The following is a 22,669-nucleotide window of genomic DNA, read 5'->3' as shown; positions in this document are numbered from 1 at the left end:
TTCAAAAAACTTAGAAATGCAGGTTTGTTTCTTCTACTTTTTTTAACGTGGGGAAGTAGCACTGACAGGGAAGGAAGAGTACAGCTACAAGCCTTCCAATTTGCTGGAGATGCTTAAAAAAGCAAAATCACAGCAATTACCAGATTACTAATTACAGCATTCCCATGAGGTAGCTAAAGTACTTTTATTAGAGCCTAAGTATTTTGATCAGTCTGCACTCCAAAGAAAGACATATATTCACCTTCTTGCTCAAAAAAAAAAAGAAAAAGAAAAAAGAATCCAAAACCTGTTTCTTTACAAACAATGAAAAAAACTTCAATGTTAAATTGGTTAGCTTGTCAAATTATGAAAGAATGAAGTATGAAAGTTGTTGTATTCATAAAGAGAAATATGAAAATGAAAAAAAATCCTTACCCAGTATTTCTAGTGTTAAATAAAGAAGAGAACTCTGTGTGTTTTCAGCATAATTTTCCAATTCCTGGATATTACGATATGCTTTGTCATCCAAATTTCTTTCCTACAGTCAAACAAAAGGCAAACAAACCTGCTCAGTTATCAAAATTTATAAAGACAAGATTTTTTGCCCATAAGAGCTAAATAAAAATAAAAAAAATATTAAGTATATATCATTTAGTATACAGTAAAGTTAAAATAAAATTAAAATATTAAAGTTCTAGACATTCGATCTTACGGGTCACCCCTCACAGTAACACCTCGGGATGAACCCCAGTGCATAAATCACATGAACACGGGCTGGCTAAACGTTTCACTCCTTCAAAAGCCCGAGTTTTCATGAACTGGCTTTACTGAGCTCTTGCTTTTAAGCACTTTAGACATTATCTTCTTAATCCTAGCATTCCCCAAAAGGTAACAAAATAACACATTTTTCCATTTTGCAGGTGAAGAAACTCAGTCACAAACACATTAAATAATATGCCTAAAGTTAAGCCCATGCTCTCAATAAGGAAAGCGTGCCCAGAAACACAAAGGAGACTCATAACCAGCCCCCCACCCCCAAAACAAACCATGCTCAGTAAAGTAACAGGACTGATGAACTGAACAAACTCTAGTCACTCTACTCAAGAAACAGAAAAATGTGAATCCTAGTAAAGTCTAGCCACTTTTATAATAATACATTAACGCAGACTCTATTGTCAAGGTTATACACTCCCTCCTCTTCTATCAGGAGAAATTGACACCAGCAATGATCCTGGGAGGATGGGGGTGGGGGGAAGATATATGATTCACATACCATAAAATCTCCCCCTTTAAAATACATACAGTTCAGTGGTTTTCAGTATATTCACCAAGCTGTACAACTATCACCATTATCTAATTCCAGAAGGTTTTCATCACCGCAAAGAGAAATCCTGTATCCATGAAGCAGTCACCTCCCATTTCCCTTCCCCTCATCTCCTGACTAGGTGGTTTGTTACCTACTTTGTTACTCTGGATTTGTCTGTTTTGGACATTTTATAAAATGCATTTTATAAAATATATGGCTTTTTGTTTCTGGCATCTTTCTTTCTTTTTTTTTTTCCTTAGTTTTTTTATCCTCACCCAAGGACATGCTTATTGACTTTAGAGAGCGAGGAAGGGAGGAAAAGAGAATTATCAATGTGAGAAAAATTGATCCAATGCCTCTCACATGCACCCTGACTGGGGACTGAACCTGCAACCCAGGCATATGCCCTGACAAGGAATCAAACCCTCCACCCTTCAGTTTATGGGACAATACTCCCACCAACTGAGCCGCACCAGCCAGGGCTATCTGGCTTTTTTTCAATTAACAAGTTAATCAAGGTTCATCCATGTTGGAACACCCATCAGTACTTAATTCTTTTTTTTGAAATGAATTTATTGGGGTTACATTGGTTAATGAAACTATATAGGTTTAAAGTGTACAATTTTATAATACATCATCTGTATGTTGTATTGTGTTTTCACCATCTCAAGTCATGTCTCTGCCCATCACCACTTACCCCCACTTTATCTTCTCCTGCTCCCCCCCCCCACCATTTCCCTCTGGTAATGACCACACTGTTGTCTATCAGGTTGGGTTTGTTTGTTTGTTTTCTTAATCCCTTCACCTTTTTCAGCCAGGCCCCTACCCCATCCCCTCTGACAGCTATGAGTCTGCTTTTTTGTTAGCTTATTTTGTTCATTAGAGTCCACATGTAAGTGAACTCATATGGTGCTCATCTTTCTCTGACTGGCTTATTTCCCTTAGCATAATACTCTCAAGGTCTATCCATGCTGTTGTAAAAAAGACTTCCTTTTTTTTTATGGCTGAGTAGTATTCTGTTCTGTAGCTGTACACTGCTCTGTGATCCACTCATCTACTGATGGGCACTGGGTACTTCCAGTACTATGTTGACTAAGAGGTGAAAGCAGTTCCCTGTCTTGTTCCTGATCTTAAGGGAATCACTTTTAGTTTTTGCCCATTGAACATGATGCTGGCTGTGGGTTTGTCATGTAATGCCTTTATTATGTAGAGGTATGTTCTCTCTTTGCTGAGAGTTTTTATCATAAATGGGTGTTGGATTCTATCAAATGCTTTTCTGCATCTATTGCTATTATCATGTGATTTTTATCCTTCACTTTGTTTATGTGGTGTATCACATTTATTGATTTGCAGATATTGTACCAACCTTGCATCCCCAAATAAATCCCACCTAATTATAGTGTATGATCTTTTTAATGTATTGCTGGATCCAATTTACTAACATTTTGTTGAGAATTTTAGCATCTATGTTCACCAGGAATACTGGTACGTAATTTTTTCTTTGTAGTGTCTTTATCTGGTTTTGAAATTAGGATAATGCTGGCCTCGTAAAATAAGCTTGGGAGTCTTCTCTTCTCTTGAATTTTCTGGTATGAGAAGGCTAGGTGCTAGTCTCTCCTGTGAAGCCACTGGTCAAGGACTTTTGTTTGTAGGGAGTTTTTTGATCGCTGCTTCAATTTCACTAGTTATAATCTGTCTACTCAGATTCTCTGATTCTTCCAGATTCAGTTTTGGAAGATGATATGTTTTTAGGAATTTATCCATTTTGTCCAGATTGCCCAATTTGTTAGCATACAGTTGTTCATAGTATTTTCTTACAATCCTTTGTATTTCTTTGGTGTCCGTTGTTATTCTTCCTTTTTCATTTCTGATTTCATTTTGATCCTCTCTTTTTTTCTTGATGAGTCTGGTTAAAGGTTTGTCAATCTTGTTTATCTTTTCAAAGAGCCAGCTCTTGGTTTCACTGACCTTTTATATTGTTTTTTTAGGTTCTATATCGTTTATCTCTGCTCTGATCTTTATTTCCTTCCTTCTACTCACTTTGGGCTTTGTTAGTTGCTCTTTTTCTGGCTCCTTCAAGTGTAAAGTTAGTTTGTTTATTTGAGATTTTTCTTGTTTCTTGAGGTAGGCTTGTAACGCCGTGAATTTTCCTCTTAGTACTGCTTTTGCTGTGTCCCCCAGATTTTGGGTTGTTGTGTTCTCATTTTCATTTTCCAGGTATCTTTTGATGTCTTCCTTGATCTCATTGTTGACCCATTCACTGTTTAGTAACATGTTATTTTGTGTCCATGTCTTTGTGTAGTTTTCACATTTTTTCTTGTGACTGATTTCTAGTTTCACACCATTATGGTTGGATAATATGCTTGATATAATTTCAGTCTTCTTAAATTTATTGAGACTTGTTTTGTGTCCTAACATGTGGTCTAGCCTCAAAAATGTTCCATTTGCACTTGGAAAGAATGTATATTCTGCTGCTTTGGAATGAAATGCTCTGAAAACATTAATTAAACCCATCTGATCTAGTATGTCATTTAAGGCTGCTGTTTCCTTATTGATTTTGTCTGAAAGATCTATCCATTAGTATCAAGGGGTGTTAGAATCCCCTAGTATGATTGTCCATCTCTCCCTTTATGTCCACCAACATTTGCTTTATATATTTAGGTGCTCCTATGTTAGGTCCATCAATGTTTATAAGGGTTATATCTTCTTGGATTGTTTCCTTTATCATTATGTAGTGTCCTTCTTTGTCTCTTACTATATAGCTTTTGTTTTAAAGTCTATTTTGTCTGATATAAGCATTGCTACTCAAACATTTTTTTTATTTCCATTTGCATAAAATACCTTTTTCCATCCCTTTACTTTTAGTCTCTGTGTATCTTCCCTTCTGAGGTGGGTACCTTGTAGATAGCATCTGTATGGGTTTTGTTTCCTTATCCATTCAGCTACTCTATGCCTCTCAACTGAAGCATTTAAACTATTCACATTTAAAGTGATTATTGATAGGTATATATTTATTGCCATTTTATTCTTTATCATTATGTTCCTCTTCTCTGTCTTCTTCCCTTTTCCTCCTGCCTCCCCCTTCTCCTGCTCATTCTTCTTCAAGAAGACCCTTTAACATTTCTTGTAATACTGATTTGGTGATGACACACTCCTTTAGTTTTTCCTTGTCTGGGAAGCTCTTTATTTCTCCTTCAAACTTAAGATAGACTTGCTGGGTAAGGCAGTGTTGTTTTTAGGTCCTTGCTTTTCATCACTTTGAATATTTCATGCTAGTCCCTTCTGGCCTGAAATGTTTCTGTTGAGAAATCAGCTGACAATCTAATGGGAGCTCCCTTGTAAGTAACTATCTTTCTCTTGCTGCTTTTAAGATTCTCCTTCTCTCACCTTTGCCATTTTAATTATGATGTGTCTTGCTGTGGGCCTCTTTGGGTTCACTTTGTTTGGGACTCTGCTTCCTGGACTTGTGTATCTTTTAGCAAGTTAGGGAAGTTTTCAGTCATCATTTCTTCAAATGGGTTATTGATCCTGTGTTCTCTCTCTCCTCCTCTGGTACCCATATAATACAGAGGTTGTTATGCTTTCTAAAGGTCCCTGAAACTATTGGGTTGGCCACAAAGTCCATATGGTTTTTTCTGAAAAATAAAAAAAATTTCATTTTCACCAATCACATTATTGATTTGGATATTTTGCGTATCTACCTAATATAGCTTCATTAGGTAGATCTGCTATGACTCCCACTCTCACCAGGGTGGCCTTATGTAGTAGGTGTCATATGGGGCCCAGTGGCACAGTCTCCTTCACCTGAACTGGGTATTCCAGGAATGTCCCTTGTGTGGGTCATGTGGGCCCTCCTGTTGTAACTGAGTCTTGATTGCCTTTGGCCTATTTGTGTGTGAGGTCAACCCTCAGGCTGGCTGATGGTGAGGAGCAACCCCAACCACAATGAACAAGCTGCTGTGCTGGTGGTAACCACTCAAAGCGGTATCTGCCTCAGCAGAATATCGTGTCTGCCAAGACCTTTTCAGATACGCCACTTGTCAGGCTAATTGGATCCTGCTCTGATGTTGTCTGAAGCTTGCCTATGGGTGTGGGGCCTTTATGGTGGTCAATGTTGGCATTGACTGTGACTGGCCCCGGCAACCTGTTTGGAGCTACAAAGCAGTCCATAGTTTGTGGCTGCCTCTGTTGAGCCTGAATGTGCACAGGAAGGATCAAGCTGCACACCAAGGCTCGCTTTCACCAGCACTAGACCATGGAGCAGGTTAGCAAAAGTCCCTAGGAACCCCGAGGTCCACTTCCGCCTGCCTCCCCCTGCCAGCTGCCTGCTAGACTCAGTCACTAAAAGCCTCCGGTGGTACTCGAGTTGCCTGCAATAGGTTCTCAGTGAGTAACCAGATAGGGGCAAGAGGTGTTCTCCAGATCTATATGCGTTCAATCTTGGTGCCCGTGCTGGATCTAAAGCCACTCAGCAAATGCCCCAGGATATATACCAGATCTATCTGACACTCACTGGGTGCTCACACATATTTGTGGTGTGGCGGGGTCTTAGGGCGTCATCAGGGTGAGGCCTGCAGTTTGGCAGGCTAAACAGACCAAGAGTTGGCCATGTGAATGGAAGCTTCTGCACCAGTCAGGTATGTGAGGGAAAAATTTCCTATCCTAGGGCCACGCTACTCAGTGTGTCCCAGATCCTGCCAGGGGCCTGATCCAGGAGGGAGGGGCCACTGGGAGTCGAGAAAAGGAAAGGTGCCATTCAGGTATGGGGGAAGTTGGGGGGTGTGGCTCCTGCCCCAGCCACACAATTCAGAATGTCCCAGATTCTGCCCAGACCTCTATACCCCATTGCTGACTCCTTAGCAGAGTGGAAGCCCCACAGGGGAGGGCAACATGGAGACCAGAGGATGGAACAATTGGTTTTCCCCAGGCTGATGCTGCACTGAGGAGCATGCTCCACCTGAGACAGCATCTGCAGAGCGTGGAGTAACTCAGCCCAGGGGATCCTGGCAGTTTACCCCTCTGCTCTCTTCCCAGTGCCACAAACCCCAGTCTCTCTATGCACAACTCTAGTCTGCTCCGCCCTCCCACCACCAGAGCGGAGCACAGGGTGAATGGCTATGAAGGACATACTGTGTGTTGACCCTTTAAGAGGGTACCTGAGTTCCTAGCAGACTCCCATATCTCCCTGGTAGACAGAAACACCTCTGCTTTTCACAGCCAGGTGTTATGTGAGCTCCTGTTCCAGACTCTGGAGCTCTGGATGTGGGGCCCAGCTTGGTCTTGAGGTCCCATGCTTACCAAGGGGAAGCTGCCCAAAACTGAGATGTACCTCCAGAACCTCAGCCACTGCCAGTGCAAGTGGGGCCAGCCTTTTTTGCGTCTCTGCACTCTTTACCAGTCTCAATGTGGCTTCTTTTGTAAATCCTTGGTTTTAAGACTTTTCTTCAGCTAGTCTTCAGTTGGTTATTCAAGCTGATTTCTCTATATTTTAGTTGTACTTCCAGTTTGGTCCTGGGAGGAGATGGATAATAGTTTCCACTGACTCTGCCACCATCTTCGATCTCCCATTATTTCATTCTTTTTAATTTAAAAAATTATGAATAATAGTCTATGGTACGAATATATCATATTGTATTTATTCATTCATTGACAGAGTATGAGTTATTCCCACTTATGGACTATTTTTTTAAGGTTCTTTTTTTAATTTATTACTTTTACAGAGAGAGGGAGAGGGAGACATCGATATGTTGTTCCACTTATTTATGCACTCATTGGTTGCTCCTTGTATGTGCCCTGACCAGGCATCAAATCCACAACCCTGGTGTATCGGGACAACACTTTAACCAACTGAGGCACCCGGCAAGGGCCCTCTCTTGGAACTATAAATGAATAATGCTGCTATAAACATTGTGTACAAGTTTTGTATGGACATATGTTTCCATTTCTCCTGGGTATAAACCTAAGAGTGAAATTGCTGGGTCTGTGGTAACTTTAATTTTTTTAATAACTGCCAAATTTTTCCAAAATAGTTGTACCAATTTACATTCCCATCAGCAATATATGAAGGACTCCACTTTCTCCACATTCTCACCAACATCTTTTTTATTGTAATCAACATATATCCCAATGGGTGTAGAGTGATATTTCATTATGGTTTTGATTGGCATTTCCCCAATGAAAAAATACTGAACATTGTTTTAGTTGCTTATTGGTCATTGGTATACCTACCTTCAAGAAATGGTTATTCAAATCCTTTGCCTATGTTGAAATTAGATTATTTGCCTTTTTACTGTTGAGTTGTAAGAAGTCTTCACATATTCTAGATACTAGTCCCTTATTAAATATATATCTAGCAAATTCTTTCTCCTATTCTATGGATTGTCTTTTCACTTTCTTGACGTTTTTAATTTTCATGAAGTCCAATTACATATTTTCTTATTGCTTGTGCTTTTGTTATCATATTTAAAAAATCACTGCCCATCCTAAAGTCACAAAAATGTATGCCTATGCTTTCTCTTGTTTTACAATTTTAACTCTTATACTTAAGTCTTTGATCCATTTTGAGTTAAATTTTTATATATGGCATAAGGGAGGAGTCCAAATTCATTCTTCTGCATGTGGCTATCCAGCTGCCCCAGCATTTGTTGAAATGGCTCTTCTTTCCCCTTGAATTATCTTCACACACTTGTCAAAAACCATGTGACCATAAAAATATATGGGTTTATTGTTGGACTCTCAATACTATTCTATTGATCTATATGTCTATCCTATGCCAATACCACACAGTTTGATTACTGTAACTCTGTAGTTAAGTTTTGAAATTGAGAAATATGAGTTCTCCAACTTTGTTCTTCTTTTTCAAGATTGGTTTGGTGATTCTGGGTCCCGTGCATTTCCATATAAACTTTAGGATTAGCTCATCAATTTCCATTAAAAAAGGCAGCTGGAATTTGTATAGGCATTGTGCTCAATCTATAAATCAATGAGGGGAGAGAGATCCTAGTCTTTTACTTTTAAATACCCTTCCCTACATATGCCAAGAGTTATTTTCCATAGAACAGAAAAGTTATTTCTGTCTTGAGTCCTCTAATTCTGTTTATATCATCAAAACAGGAGACACCTGAAAAAAAGATTTCCTTAGTGCTAATTAACTCTATAGGTCAACTGAGCAATTTTTCTTCAGGCTAAGCCATTATCTCATTTTGGTTTATATTATTATTGCTATAGCTTATGGTTATTAATGGATTATATCCACATAAAGGTAAGTAAACTCACATTTTCATGACAACAGTGCATGATAAAGGTCAGACCAATGAGGACATTGAGCGAACAACATGTCAGAGATTACACAGGTTAGTCCAGGTCATTGAGCAATTTGCAGGCTTGGTTGAAACTACAATGGAACTCAGTTCTAAGAACTTAATATAGGATTCCATTCACTAGAACCATCAGACTTTCCTTATTCCCTCTACAACTTGCACGGAGATCCAAACAGTGAGTATACATAAAGGCATGTCTATGACTACTTAAATTTTAATGAAAATTAGCTTCAGGATTAAAAAAGGAAGAAAAAACTTAAGCAATTTCAACTTACTCTTTCATCAATGATTTTCATAAGCCATCTTTTAGTCAGATTATGTCTCTTGACAGCCTAAAAAAACAAGAGTATTATAAACTTTTAGAAAGTATTAGAAATGACTTCTGCAGACCTAGATAAATACAAAACTAGGTAAGGGAACATTTGTCATAACTCATCACCAGATAGACCGCTGTGTTAAAGAAATACCAGGAAAAAAGAAAATGTCCGTAGAAAACATTTCAAAACATTTCCAAGTCAAGATAATACATTTAAAATGTTTCCACTAAATTAAATACTGAGCTTGTTACATGATATACCCTGACATCTATGCTTACTTATTACACACAAACTTCTTTCCATTGAATAAAGATTCTAATTAATGAAAAGAACCACTACTCTAAAAAAACAGAGTAACTAAAACTCCAAAGAAAATAATCTGCTAGGCACGGTACTATCTTAGCAAGCAAAGACACTCCAGTGGGAGAGAGCACACCTGGTGCCCAGATCTTGATCTCTGAAAGTATTTTTCCCAAAGAAGCAGAGCTCCAGACAGATGGGTGATTTCCAGAGGTGGGGCAAGTGAGACTCAAGATGACCCTAGAATATTTTATTGTGCCAGAAAATAGAAAGTGCTCAAAAAAATATGAGAGGCATGTCATAAGGACACAGAAGCCAGTTAAAGGGGTCCTACTGTCTAAATCCAGGAGTATTTGAACAGCAAAATAATTAAGCATAATAAAATGATTTGTAAACTATTACAAAAATAGCAACTCATGAGTCCATAATAATAAATACATAAATAAATATACATACAAGAGTGAGAGCTCTCACTTATAGTAGAGTGCCAACTGGTAAATGTGGACAGAGTATTGGAATTGGAAAAGTATTATTTTGCAATCATACTAGTAAAGACTGAATCAGACAAGAACCATAAGTGAATGCTAAGTTTCACGGGAAATTAATGAGTAGGATATCTGCATTTTCCTCGAGTTGCCAGAGGAATTATACAGTGGATTATACAGTGGGAAAACATCTTGACTGGATGATGAAAAGTAACAATGCCAATGAAGAACAAATGCACAAAACTGGCCTCCAGATGTGACGCCCTAAGAGGAAGACATCGTCTATGCATACTACAACCAAGAGTGTACTACCTGAATCTAATGATGAGAAAACATCAGACGAGTCCCAAATGAGGAATGCTCTATAAAAAGAAAAAAAATTAGAGGGGCTATACTCTTCAAACATGTCACTGTCACAGAAGACAAAGAACCGCTGCAAAGACGTCCCAGATTGGAGCAGGCTAAAAACACACGACAAACAACACCTGACCCCAGAATGGAGCCTACACTGGGGGGAAAAGGCACTACAGTGGACATTATTGGGTCAACTGAAGAAATTGAAATATGAATGGAAAATTAGATGGAAGTGTTATATCAAAGTTAGTTTTACTAAAGTGAATAACAGTTCTGGTTATATAAGAGAACGTCCCTATTCTTAGGAAATACTCACTGAACTATTTAGGGATAAAAGGCCATGATATATTTACTTACACTCAAAAGTGATTCAGAAAAAACATTAGAAGTGTGAAAGTACATATACATCTATCTATCTGTCCAGAGAGAAAGAGAGGACACAGGCCCACATGGACACGTGAGTGAACAGTACGAATGATTAACAAATGGAATAAACTGTTAGCAATAGGTAAATCTGGGTAGAGTATAGAGTTGTTCTCATTATACTATTTTTAATTTTGAAGCTTTTCTAACACTTTAAAAACACTTGCTTTCTTGATAAATCAACACTAAGAATGATACATTTTCACAATAGTAACAGTCCTAAAACATAAAGTCTTAGGAACATCCTGTACGTCAACTAAGACTCTATGATGTCACTGACAAAAATGTAAAGGCACACTCATCAGTACACATTTACATGACAAAGGGTGAGGGAGTGGAGAACAGAGCCCACTTTGCTTGGCAGAAACCTAACAGAAGCCAACAGGGCTGATGACAGTGGTCCCCACGTGCCCTCAGCACTACTGCTGTTACAAAGGAGGACGCCCCACAAGCCTCCCTCCTGAATCCTAGGAATCAGCTGCGGGTTCCTCAGTCTGTACAGAGTCCTGATCTGTACGAGTCTAAGTGGGGCTGGGTACGCTTGATCTTTGTAACCACACCATCAAACACCATCCCTGGAACATAAAAGTACTCGGTAAATATTTAACCACTGAAAAGCCAGACTCTTATTTAGTGAAGACTGAAGTTATAACAGCTGGAGTTCCTTGACCACAAAATATAGTTCTTCATTTAATTCTGAGGGAAATAAAAAATCAACATAAAAAATAAATATTTGTTAGAAACTGAAAACCAGCTAAATAAGGTATTGAAACTTTGGAAACAGAAGTCAAATAGAATAAAAACCCTGGCTATAAACATAAAATATTAATGAACACAGAAATAGAGAAACCTATATGAAATGTAAAAGAAATTACAGATATTCAACTATTTTGCACCATAAAAGCACCAGTGAAAGAGTGCAGCAGGAAAAGTGCTCTCTAGACAACACTCTGTCGCCACTTCCCTGTTTAGTCTTCTAAAGATCCTGACCCTCCCAGAGAACCACTGGGAAGTTTCACTGGGCGGTGGTACAAGGAGCACCTGCTCCTGCAGGATAAGGACGGGTAAAGAAGATACAATGAGGGCAGATGCCTCCAACACTACTGGCTTCTTTCAAATATTCGTATTAACCTTCAGCACTGGTCGTATCGAAAAGCTGGCCAACGTTAATCATCACGAAGTAAGGAGCTACTATAAAACTGTACACGTTGGCACACATGTAAACATTCTGTAATTCAGATGTCTTTTTATTTATTTTTTAAAGAAGTGCCTAGGAGAGAGAAAATTGTGTTAAAGGAATTTCAGATCTTCTGTGTTTCCTGACAAAGGTCAGAACCTTCCACGCAGGTCATAGCATAAACCTGTACTGTAGTCAGGGGTTTGTATAAAATAACAAACAGAAAGTTTCTGGCTTTTAGAGAAACTTTCCTCTAAACTGATTCAAGGTTGAAGTTGTTGAAGTGGGATGAATAGAGGTAAACAGCTAGTCTAATACTCACAGCTTCCCATCCACTGTCTCTTCTCAGTCCCCGGTGGGGGGCCTGGCTCTCCGTCCTTACTGGGGCTCTGTGGAGTCAATCTGGGACCCCGAAATGGGGTCTGCCTCTGCTGGTGCAGACCTGAGAAGAGGGGTACCACTGTGTCAGGTCTGTCAGCGGCTCCTGCTCCAAAAACCGTCTTTTGGCTCTCATCATTTTACAGTGGGGACACAAATCAGTAACAAAAGGCACCTAATTCCCTTCCTCCATCCATAATTTAGCATATTTCTAAACTATGTATGGCTGTTTATGCATGAGGGATCCACATAACTTCTTTAATGAAAAATGAATTATAACACACATCCAACTATACAAGTAATATTCTAGCCCACAGGTTTCTATTCTCTAATACCTAAAATTCATCAACAAATAGGCAATTCTATCAAACTAGAAAGGCTGTTTCAAATCTGTGTCTGGACAATAATGAGAGCACATCTCCCTTCACAGGTAGAACAGGAAGTGTACCTGCCATTGCTTCAAAAGGTGCAGGGTTTAAATTCTGCAACCAAGTATGTGGGAAATGATTTATAACATAAAGAGACCAGATCCCTTTTCTCCTTCAATAGAGAAACACACCAAAGATCTGTGCAAATTATTGGTGGATGATTTAAATTCTTCTGTCCAAACTGACTAACGTATATCTGAACATTACATGAGCCCAAGAATATTTTCAGGATAGATTGCCCATCATTATTACCCAAATTGTATGCATCAAAAAGTATGCTCAAATAAAAGTCTTAGAAATTAAAAGCAGCAATGGTCTTTACCTTCCACAGTTCAATGGCCACAGGCTGATGCGGTGGATTGTCACTGTACACGTCATCCACGGTCTTCTTCCAAAACTGCATTCGCATCAGCCCGATTGTTTTCTCGGAAACCAGATCCTTAATCTATAAATAAGGTTTAAAAACTTCAATAAATGCGCTGTCTACAGTCTCAAAAATCAGTATTTGTGACCACATGATCACATAATTTAGCCAAAAACTAAGTTTAATTCTATGCATTTGTTTTAATGCTCCCTTGAAGTTAAACTGTTGTCATTATGAGTCTCCTAAGTAAAAGCTGCCAATTATTTGATGCTTACTCAAAAATAGGAGAGATTCTAGGAAACAACTGCAGGAAAAATACAAAGAGAAGGAGGGGGAACATTTAGCTTAAAAAGAAATTTAAGAACTAGATCAGTCATCACATGTGGACTTTATTCAAATCCTGATTTAAAGAGAGAGACACACAGCTGGGAAAATCTGAACATTAGATGTTTAATGATATTAAGGTATTACTCTTAAATTCTTAATGTATGATAGTGACATTGTAGTTACTTTTTTAAGTGAGTTATCTTTCAGAGCTACATACTGAAATGTTTACAGATGGAAAAGTTTATCTGGGATGAACTGCAAAGCAACCAGGAATCAGAAGGACACGGGAAGATTATGGGGGGAGGCAAGGTGAGGACAGAGGGATGTGTGGGGGGGTGTCCTGGTGGCTGGAGTAGTCCGGGTGGCTGTGGTGAACACATCCTTCAAAACCCACAGAACCGTACACCACAGAAAGTAAACTTTACAGCATGTACATTTTTTTAATGTATTTTATTGATTATGCTATTACAGTTGTCCCATTTCCCCCTTCTCTCCCCTCCACCCTGTACCCCCTCTCCCACCCACGTTCCCCACCTTTAGTTCATGTCCATGTGTCATTCTTATGAGTTCTTTAGCTTCTACATTTCCCGTACTATTCTTGCCCTCCCCCCTATCTATTATCAACCTACATTCTATGCTACTTATTCTCTATACCTTTTCCCCCCTCTCCTCCTCCCACCCCCCCCCCTGCTGCTAGCCCTCCATGTGCCCTCCATTTCTGTGGTTCTGTTCCTGTTCTAGTTGTTTACTTAGTTTCTTTTGGTTTTGCTTTAGGTGTGGTTGTTCATAATTGTGAGTTTGCTGTCCTTTTACTATCCATGTCTTTTCTTTATCTTCTTTTCTTAGATAAGTCCCTTTAGCATTTCATAAAATAAGGGCTTGGTGATGATGAACTCCTTTAACTTGACCTTATCTGAAAAGCACTTTATCTTCCCTTCCATTCTAAATGGGAGCTTTGCTGAATAGAGCAATCTGGGATGTAGGTCCTTGTCTTTCATGACTTGGAATATTTCTTTCCAGCCCCTTCTTGCCTGTAAGGTGTCTTTGGAGAAATCAGCTGACAGTCTGATGGGAACTCCTTTGTAGGTTACTGCCCCCTTATCTCTTGCTGCTTCTAAGATTCTCTCCTTCGTTTTTACCTTGGCTAATGTAATTATGATGTGCCTTGGTGTGTTTCTTCTTGGGTCCAACTTCTTTGGGGCTCTCTGAGCTTCTTGGATTTCTTGGAAGACTGTTCCCTTTGCCAGATTGGGGAAGTTCTCCTTTATTATTTGTTCAAATACATGCTCCATCTGTTGCTTTTCTCCTTCCTGTTCTGGTACCCCTATAATTCGGATGTTGGAACGTTTAAAGGTGTCCTGGATGCTCTTAAGCTTTTCCTCGATTTTTTGAATTCTTATTTCATCATGCTTTCCTGCTTGGTTGATTTTATCTTCCTTCTGGTCCACTGTATTGTTTTGAGACTCAGATTCCTTCCTTTCACTATTGGCTCTCCTCCGCGTATCTTCCTGCATCTCTTTTATGGTAACCTGCATCCTTTCATCTAAATTGCGCCCAAAATCAACCAATTCCGTGAGCTTTCTGATCACCAGTGTTTTGAACTGTGCATCTGATAGATTGGCTATTTCTTGGTCGCTCAAAAGGATGAGTCCTGGGGGAGTGATCTGTTCTGTTGGATACATGTCTTATGTCTTTCCCTGTCTCTGGTCGCTCTTGTTACGATGGGGGGCGGAGCCTTAGGTGTTCACCAGGGCTGGGCACCCTGGTCGCTAGATTGTGACGTTATATGTGTGGGCGGGGGCGGGGGCGGGAGGGGACAATGGCAATAGTTTCGTTCTCCCGGGCTCAGGCCCTTCCTTGTGATCCTGGGCTGCGAGCTCTGCCCTGGTCCACAATCGCTGCTCCACAGGGTCCGCCCGCCGCAGCTTGCGTACTCAGGGATCACCGCTGCGTTCTGGCGCCCCGGATGGCTGTTGCGCTGATTTCGCGCCAAATTTTCCCCGACCTCCGCGCGCCGCCGACCCACGCCAGCCCCGCGCCCGCCCAGCTCGTCGTCTCCTACCGGTCTGGATGTACGGGTTTGCTTCAACTTCTTGGCTGTCCAACTTCCATTCAGATAAATCCTATCAGTTCTGAGTGATATTCTATCTGTAAATTATTGTTGTTCTAATCTTGGTTGTGCGAGGAGGCACGATGCGTCCACCTATTCCTCCATCTTGCCGGAAGTCCAGCATGTACATTTTAGATAAACTCATTCCTTTACTCACTCACCGAGTAATTATTTAACGATTATTAGACAGTCACCCTCACTCACTACTAATTAAGAATGACCTTGTCAGGTTCAGGTAAGAATCGCCAATGCATTCTAAATGTAGGGGGTAAATTTTTAAAAACTGAGATATAATTGACATATAACAGTATCTTAGTTTCAGGTGTAAAACATGATTTGGTACATGTACATATTGTGAAATAATCACCACAATAAGTGCAGTTAACATATCATCACACAGTTACAAACTTTTTTTTCTTGTGATGAGAACTTTTAAGTTCTACTAACTAACTTTCAAATACACAATACAGTATCTACCACAGTCACCATGCTGAACATGACATCCCCAGGACTTACTCATTCGTAACAAAGCTTCTACCTTCTGAGCACCCATTTCACCCACCTCCTACCCCTGCCTCTTGCAATCACCAACCTGGTCCCTATATCTACACATCTGGGGCTTTGTGTTGTTTTGTCTTGTTTTAGATTCCACATATAAGCGAGAGCATGTGGTATGTGACTTTTGTCTGACTTATTTCACTTAGTATAACGCCATCAAGGTCAATCCACATTGTTGTGAATGGCGGGATTTCCTTTTTTATGACCAAATAGCATTCCAGGAAGTGTGTGTATGTGCGCACACAGGCACCGCGTCACATTTTCTTTATCCGTTCTTCCATCAGAGGACACTCACATTGTTTCCTTCCATCAAAGGATGCTTAGGGGCCATGGGTGAGAAAGGTGAAGGGATTAAGAAGTACAAATTTGTAGTCACATATAGTCATGGGGATGTAAAGTACAGCATAAGGAATGTAGTCAGTAATATTACAATAACCATGTGTGATGTCAGATGGGCACTAAATTTATCAAGGTATTTTGTAAGTTATATAAATGTCTAATCACTATGTTGTACACCTGAAACTAATAATATTCTATGTCAACTATAATTGAAATATTAAAAAATTGTTTAATGTTTCAAAAAACTGCTATATGCAAATGTTGGAGAGGAGAAGCAGTAATACTCTGATTAACCTATCCAATTAACAGACAAATGTACAATGTTAATTGTATAATTTTATAATATCCTTAGAAAAAGAAAAAAATTCCACAATCATATTTCTAAAAACAGTAAGTTCATTAGCTAGGTTTTTTTTGGAATTGAGTTGTTAAGCCTAAACAGAAAAAAAAAGTCAGCAGCAGAGACCTTAAACACATCTAACATATAAATTACAACTGTACTTCTTTACTGTTCAGCATTAAACACATTATATCAGCATTTTTGCAAATAATTAAGGTAGTTTAATACCAGCCTGAGCGAGCTCCACATTGAAGGCTCTCAGGGCAAAAGCAGAGCTTCTGCACTCTGCAGGAAGCAGCAAGGAGCACAGGTAGCCTTCATAATCTCGCTTCCTACGACAGAGAGAGAGAAAAAAAAGGACAGTTACTTTTGACTTCCAAACTGCACACCAAAACAATACTGACCAGAATATCTGAAAACAGTGAGGTTTCAATTCAAAATAGCCCTGAAATTTCTTATATCCTATGCCTGTTTCATTCCAATCACTACAAATGTATCTGCTCATAATCCCAGACCAGTTAAAAATAAAAAATAATCAATCTCAATTTTTTTACTTCTATAGTACTTATAATTTTAATTGTTTTAGAATCACTTTGTACTAATTCAAGTGAGGTAACAATGTAGAAATCAAGAAAACAGTTCCAGTAAGTACTAGTACCAATCATGGTTTTTAATACATAAACAAATAAGACATAAAGACAGAAAACAACATAGGAGTGTGGGGCATGCTCACTGTGATGCACCTGCACTCACACACACGTCTTGCATTTCCCAGCAGCGTCTGCTGTGAGAATCTAGAAGCGATGACACCCCTCCCGCCCCAGCGCCAGTATCAGTGAACACGCCTAACGCCTACATCTTGGTTTCTAAAAACCTTTCTCCACTGAAGAAAACCAGAAACCCTTGGAGGAGTGACTGACTCCAGAGCTGGGATAGAGAAAATGCAACATAAGCCTGAAACATCTTCTTGAATAGAAAGAAATGTTCAAAGGATGAAGAAGCTTGTCAAAAGGACAAAAAAAAAAAAATGACAGAGTTTTTTTTGGCCAAGTCTGGGAAAAGTTAAGCATCAAAAAAATAATGATAGTAACAGACTATAACAGGACTCCATGAGACTATTATCAATAGAAATGAAAGAATAAATAAATAGGAAGAGAAGGACACACTCCACAACCAGTACAACACAAACTGATACATTTAGAAGACATGATGGTATTTTTAAAAATCATCATTTGATAACTATCAAAGTAAGAAATGACTCATACACAAAAAAATCAATAAACATCTGGAAATGTTAAACAGGTGAAAGCTGGATAGGAATGGGATACTTACACAGTATTAAAGTATCTCCTCACAAAATATGTACTACTTACTAATTAACATTCTTATTAAGTTTACAGGGAAGAAACCTGAAAGACACCTTCTCAACCAAGCAACAAAAATTCCACCCCACAGTAACCGGATAAGCCAATGTCATGTGCCGCTGGATGTGATGCTGAGTACAGCACAGCATCACTTCTACAAAATACTGCCAAAAATGTACAAATCATGAAGAAATATTAAGTAAACCCAAACTGAGAGAGTCTATGAAGTAACTGATCTGTTCTCTTTTAAAAATGTCACGCTTGTGGAAGCTAAGAAAAGACTGAGAAACTGTTCCAGATTGGAGAAGACTAAAGAGATGTGACAACTAAATGTAGCACACGATCCCAGATGTATAAAAGACATAATAAAATAATCAGCAAAACTCAAATAGATTCTGTGGATCAGATGGTAACACTGGATCAGTTTTAACATCCTGACTTTGATGGTTGTACTGTGGTTATATGGGAGAGAATCTTTTTGTCTTAAGAAATGCACGTTAAAACATAAGGAAGGTAATGGGACATCATGTCTACATCTTATTCTCAAATGGTTTGGAATGTTAATAAGGGAATTTGAGTGAAGAGTATATTGGAACTCTGTTCTGTTTCTATAATTTTATGTAAAAGTGAAATTACTTCAAAATAAGTTTTAAAAAGTGTCCTTATTGTATTCATTCTAAGATGATTTGAGTATAAAGAACTTATCAGACTGCCTATCAACATGACTACTTTTACTGCAATATGCTGGAACCTTATTACAACATTATTTCCTATAAAATAGTGTTCATTATGAAACGGGTCCAGCCTTGTCCCATGGACTTCAGGAGCTGCAATACAGACCACTCCCACTTTTCAGCTGGTTCACATTTTGTCTTGTGCCCAAAAGAGAAATTAAATGCCTTCTAGCCACCGCCTTTACAATTTTCCTCAACTTTCACATAAACAAAAAAGAGATCTTTTAGCTCTATTAAAAAAACTCACTATAAGCAGTTTCAACTACCAAAAAAATGGACAGTGTGAGTAAAACAGCTCTATAATTTGTACTTTTAAATATATACAAATATTTTAAAATTTATTTTATTGTTAAACGTCTGTGAACTCCAAGTGTTGAAAACACTTGGAAGGTAGTATGAAACAGTAGGAAAGCACTGAATAGGAATCAAAACTACAATTTTAATTTCTACCATTCAACTTACCTACTGACATAAATGATACCAGCCATATCTATTTCCTAACTTGCAAAATGAGGCTTGATAACCTCCTATTTCACATCTCCTAACTATACCCAGTTTGTGAAGTCCTTCATGTTTCTTATAGGGAAATGAAAAAATGAAATGAAGACATAATAGAACTGTAACAAACTTTGGGAAATAAAATACTATACACAGCTAAGGGTGTATGCCCTGTTAATACTTTTTTAAATTTTTGATTGGAATTTTTTCTAAATAATATTGCCTACTTCCTTACATTAAAAATAGGATATACTAATTATTTAACCATTTCTTCATCACTCTGGATCATTGTTATAAAGACTTTTTATTGGTATACAAGGATATCCTATCCTAAGTGGCTAACCAAAGTACAAGTTACCTAAGAACTGTCCCTGCTAGTAAGAAATGCCATACTCTACTGGCTTTACAAAGCAATAACTCCAACAGCCTTTCATTCATTCATTGATTCTAACATTTATCCAGTGCCTACTATGTGCCAGGCACTGCGCTAGCCACTGAAGACAGATATGGACTTCAGTCTAGCAGGGGGAGACAGACATGAGAAATATGTATATCTGATGTTAGGACTGCTGTGCTAATTCCACAGACCTGTGCCACGGAAGCAAAGGAAGAACTGGTTCCCCAGTGAGGCTGGAGAACAGGTGCACTTTCATTAGCACCTCCTTAGTACAGCACCAATCCCAAGGCCCCAGGCAACTGTTCCTCAAAACCAAACCCCAAGAAGCCTATGTAAATTAGGTATGAGATTTTCCCAGGAGCCCTGGCTGGCTAACCTGAAGTTACGGCCTGGGATCTTTTCTGGTATTTGGAGGCCTTGCCTAAGATACATGTCCAAAACAACCCTGCACAAATAATTCCAGACAATTAGAAACTAGAAGTTCTCAATTCCCTTTCATGTTTCATTTTTTTTATTTTTTAAACTATTGCTTGAGCATTTGTTATGTGCCAGCATTTTTACATACATCATTACGCTTAATCTTTGCGAGCAAGCTATAAGGAATAGGAGTAGTAATGTACAAATGAGGAAAAGCTGAATCTTAAAATATGTAACTTTCACAAGTGACAGAGCTAGAAATAATAAATTCAGATCAGGTCTGCCTGCAAAATCCTGGCTTTTAAGTCACTAGAGTCAACAGCCTCTATTCCACTCCAAAACCAGCATGGACAGACTAAGGACCTGGCCATTTGTAAACAGATATTTGAAAAAAAAGGTATCATGTGATGTCTATAGACTATTACCGGAACAATATAAAAAATTAGTAACAGTGATTATTCACCTCTGGATAGGAAAGTTGGGACACTACTAGTATGAAAGAAAAATTTCATTGGACAAGCGGTTATGGTACAAATGATTCATTTTGGTAACAAATTTATCATCAAAGAATGGTAACTTTAAAAATAAACATAACCTGGTAGCAGTTTTTTAAAAGATGTCCTTTATTTATTTTTAGAGAGGGGGAAAGAGGGGAGAAAGAGTGGGAAACATTGATTGGTGGCTTCTTGCTCACCCCCAACTGGAGACCTGGCCGGCAACCCAGGTATGTGCCCTAAACAGTAATCAAACCTCTGACATACTGATTTGCCGGCTGGCGCCTCAGTCCACTGAACCACACAAGCCAGGGCCCTGTAGCAGTTTTGACTTAAAATTCTTAATGCCCTGATTTCCACTACTGCTATCTTCTTTCCCCACAAGTAATCAACAAATAAGGTAGGGAGGAACACTATTAAAAACGTAATTAAAAACAAAACACATGGGAATTTTGTTGTGTTACGCTACAACAAAATCCTTTGCTAAAAGGAATTTTTAAAAGTTGGATTCAATAGCCCAATCAAACCCAAAATAGTTTAATTATCCTAACACTTCAGAAGTCCTTGAGGCCAGGCACTTTGAGCATTTTTACCACTGTTAGGAATCCAGCCCAACAGAAGGGCAGTGGGATGCTAAGCCATTGGCCTCTTGCAGTCAGGCCTGGATTACACCACAGGCCCCTGCCTAGAAGTGTTAGCGAACCTGATTCACCCAACTTCCTTCCACAAATGATTAACAGCGACTCCCATGTGCCAGGATCTCTGGTGTTAGCAGGGCAAAGAAATTGTCATCAAGCCCTTGACGTTCTGGTGAAGCTCAGTTAAATTCCCTAGTTTTTCTAAACCTCGGTTCCCCAGTCCATTAAATGAGATAAGAATGGCTTATATTGTATTCTTAGTGTCCTTGCTTTATGCCAGGCATTGTTCTAAATGCTTTAATCCTCATAATCCAAGTGGGAGATCTACACTTGTCCATCACAATTTGTAATAAAGATTAAGTAAATTACAGTTGGCCCTTGAACAACACAGGTTTGGGTCGGGAGGGTTTCGCGGGGGGGCGGGGGTTAATAAATACTGTAAATGTGTTTTCTTTATGATTTTCTTAACATTTTATCTAGATTTCTTTAGTGTAAGAATACAGTAATCAACTGTTCATGTTACTGGTAAGGTTTTCGGTCAACAGTGGGTTATTAGTAGGAAAATTTGGGGGGAGTCAAAAGTTATACTGGGATTTTCAAAGGGTTTGTGGAGCGTGGGGGAAGTGGGTGGTACCAGCGCTCCTAAACCAGGGGTAGTTCAGGTCAAGTGTAGGTGTAAATTACGTTGCGGAGAGCCTGACACATAAAATGAACTGAGAGATAGCTACTGTTGTAATTAAAATTAATTACTAGCCGTCTTTTAAACTTAATAAAGCTATGCATGCAAAATGCTGAATTTGGGTAAAAATTAAGGATTGAGCAAGGTGAAGACGAAGGCATTTTTGCCACAATTTCGTGACCCGTGTAAAAGTTCCTGATCCCTCTCTCTCCAGCACGACCTCACCTGGAGCCAACTGGAGCACACACGCTGTGCGACGCAAGAAACGAGCAGGTCCGCTCGCCCGCCACCCCCAGCCCCGGAGTCTCACCGCGCCCGCCCGTGCCCTTCGGGGCTGTTCCCCGACCTTTCGCCGGCCGCAGGCCGGGCTCGCTCACCGCAGCAGTTCCATGCAGTAGCGGTCAGTGCCCGAGACGCCCGACCCACTAGCTGCAGTCACGCTCCGCCCAGAAGCCGCGGACCCCGGGAGCCGCCGCTCGCGCGCCCACAGGCCCCGAGGGGACCGGCGGCGGCACAGGCCAGGTACGCCGAGACGTAGCGGGCCCCAGGCCGAGCCCAACGTGGGAGCCGCCATGACACCGATGTCACGTGCCTTCGAGCCCCACGCCGGCCGCTGCGGTCACGCCAGGCCCCGCCCCCGGCCAATTCCCCCAACGCTTTTCTCAGTGGCGGGAAGGCGGACCTCCTGCATCGCTTGGAGAAGCGCCAGATGTCGCTGTGGTTCTCCGCAACGGGGTCGCCGCCAAGCTCTTGCAGCCTTCTGGGTTCTGGGAAAGCCCCGGGTAAATGCAGAAATCCAACCGATAGCGCCAGCCTCTCCCCATCCCTTACAGGTCCTTCTGAAGATCAATTTATCCTGCTAGGAGGATAGAGAATATTTAGACAGTTTACTAGCTATATAACTTTTAAATATTTACTGACATAGTATGTTGAGTCTCCTTTTG

General features: G+C 39.7%; 1 protein-coding gene across 5 annotated transcripts in view; it reads right to left on the bottom strand.

The window, feature by feature from the left end:
• Positions 1 to 22,312, bottom strand: part of NDUFAF6 (NADH:ubiquinone oxidoreductase complex assembly factor 6) — a 32,828-nt gene extending 10,516 nt beyond the window's left edge. Inside the window, exons 1-5 of one of the 5 annotated variants that reach the window (XM_045861325.1) lie at positions 22,103 to 22,312; positions 16,737 to 16,836; positions 12,789 to 12,911; positions 8,880 to 8,936; positions 415 to 517 (exon numbers count right to left, since the gene is read on the bottom strand). In XM_045861325.1, coding sequence (XP_045717281.1) covers positions 415 to 517; positions 8,880 to 8,936; positions 12,789 to 12,911; positions 16,737 to 16,836; positions 22,103 to 22,299 — 580 coding nt within the window. In that variant the 5' untranslated portion in view covers positions 22,300 to 22,312. Of the gene's footprint in view, positions 1 to 414; positions 518 to 8,879; positions 8,937 to 11,982; positions 12,103 to 12,788; positions 12,912 to 16,732; positions 16,837 to 22,071 lie in introns of those variants that run through there. The other 4 variants (XM_045861326.1, XM_045861327.1, XM_045861329.1 and 1 more) reach the window with 4 other exon arrangements.
• Positions 22,313 to 22,669: the final 357 nt, after the last annotated feature.

Source organism: Phyllostomus hastatus, unplaced genomic scaffold (genome assembly GCF_019186645.2).
Source record: "Phyllostomus hastatus isolate PE091 unplaced genomic scaffold, TTU_PhHast_1.1 phas_scaffold_21, whole genome shotgun sequence".
Taxonomy (NCBI): domain Eukaryota; kingdom Metazoa; phylum Chordata; class Mammalia; order Chiroptera; family Phyllostomidae; genus Phyllostomus; species Phyllostomus hastatus.
The sequence above is the reverse complement of the archived record's forward strand: the minus strand, read 5'-3'. Positions and strand labels throughout refer to the sequence as shown.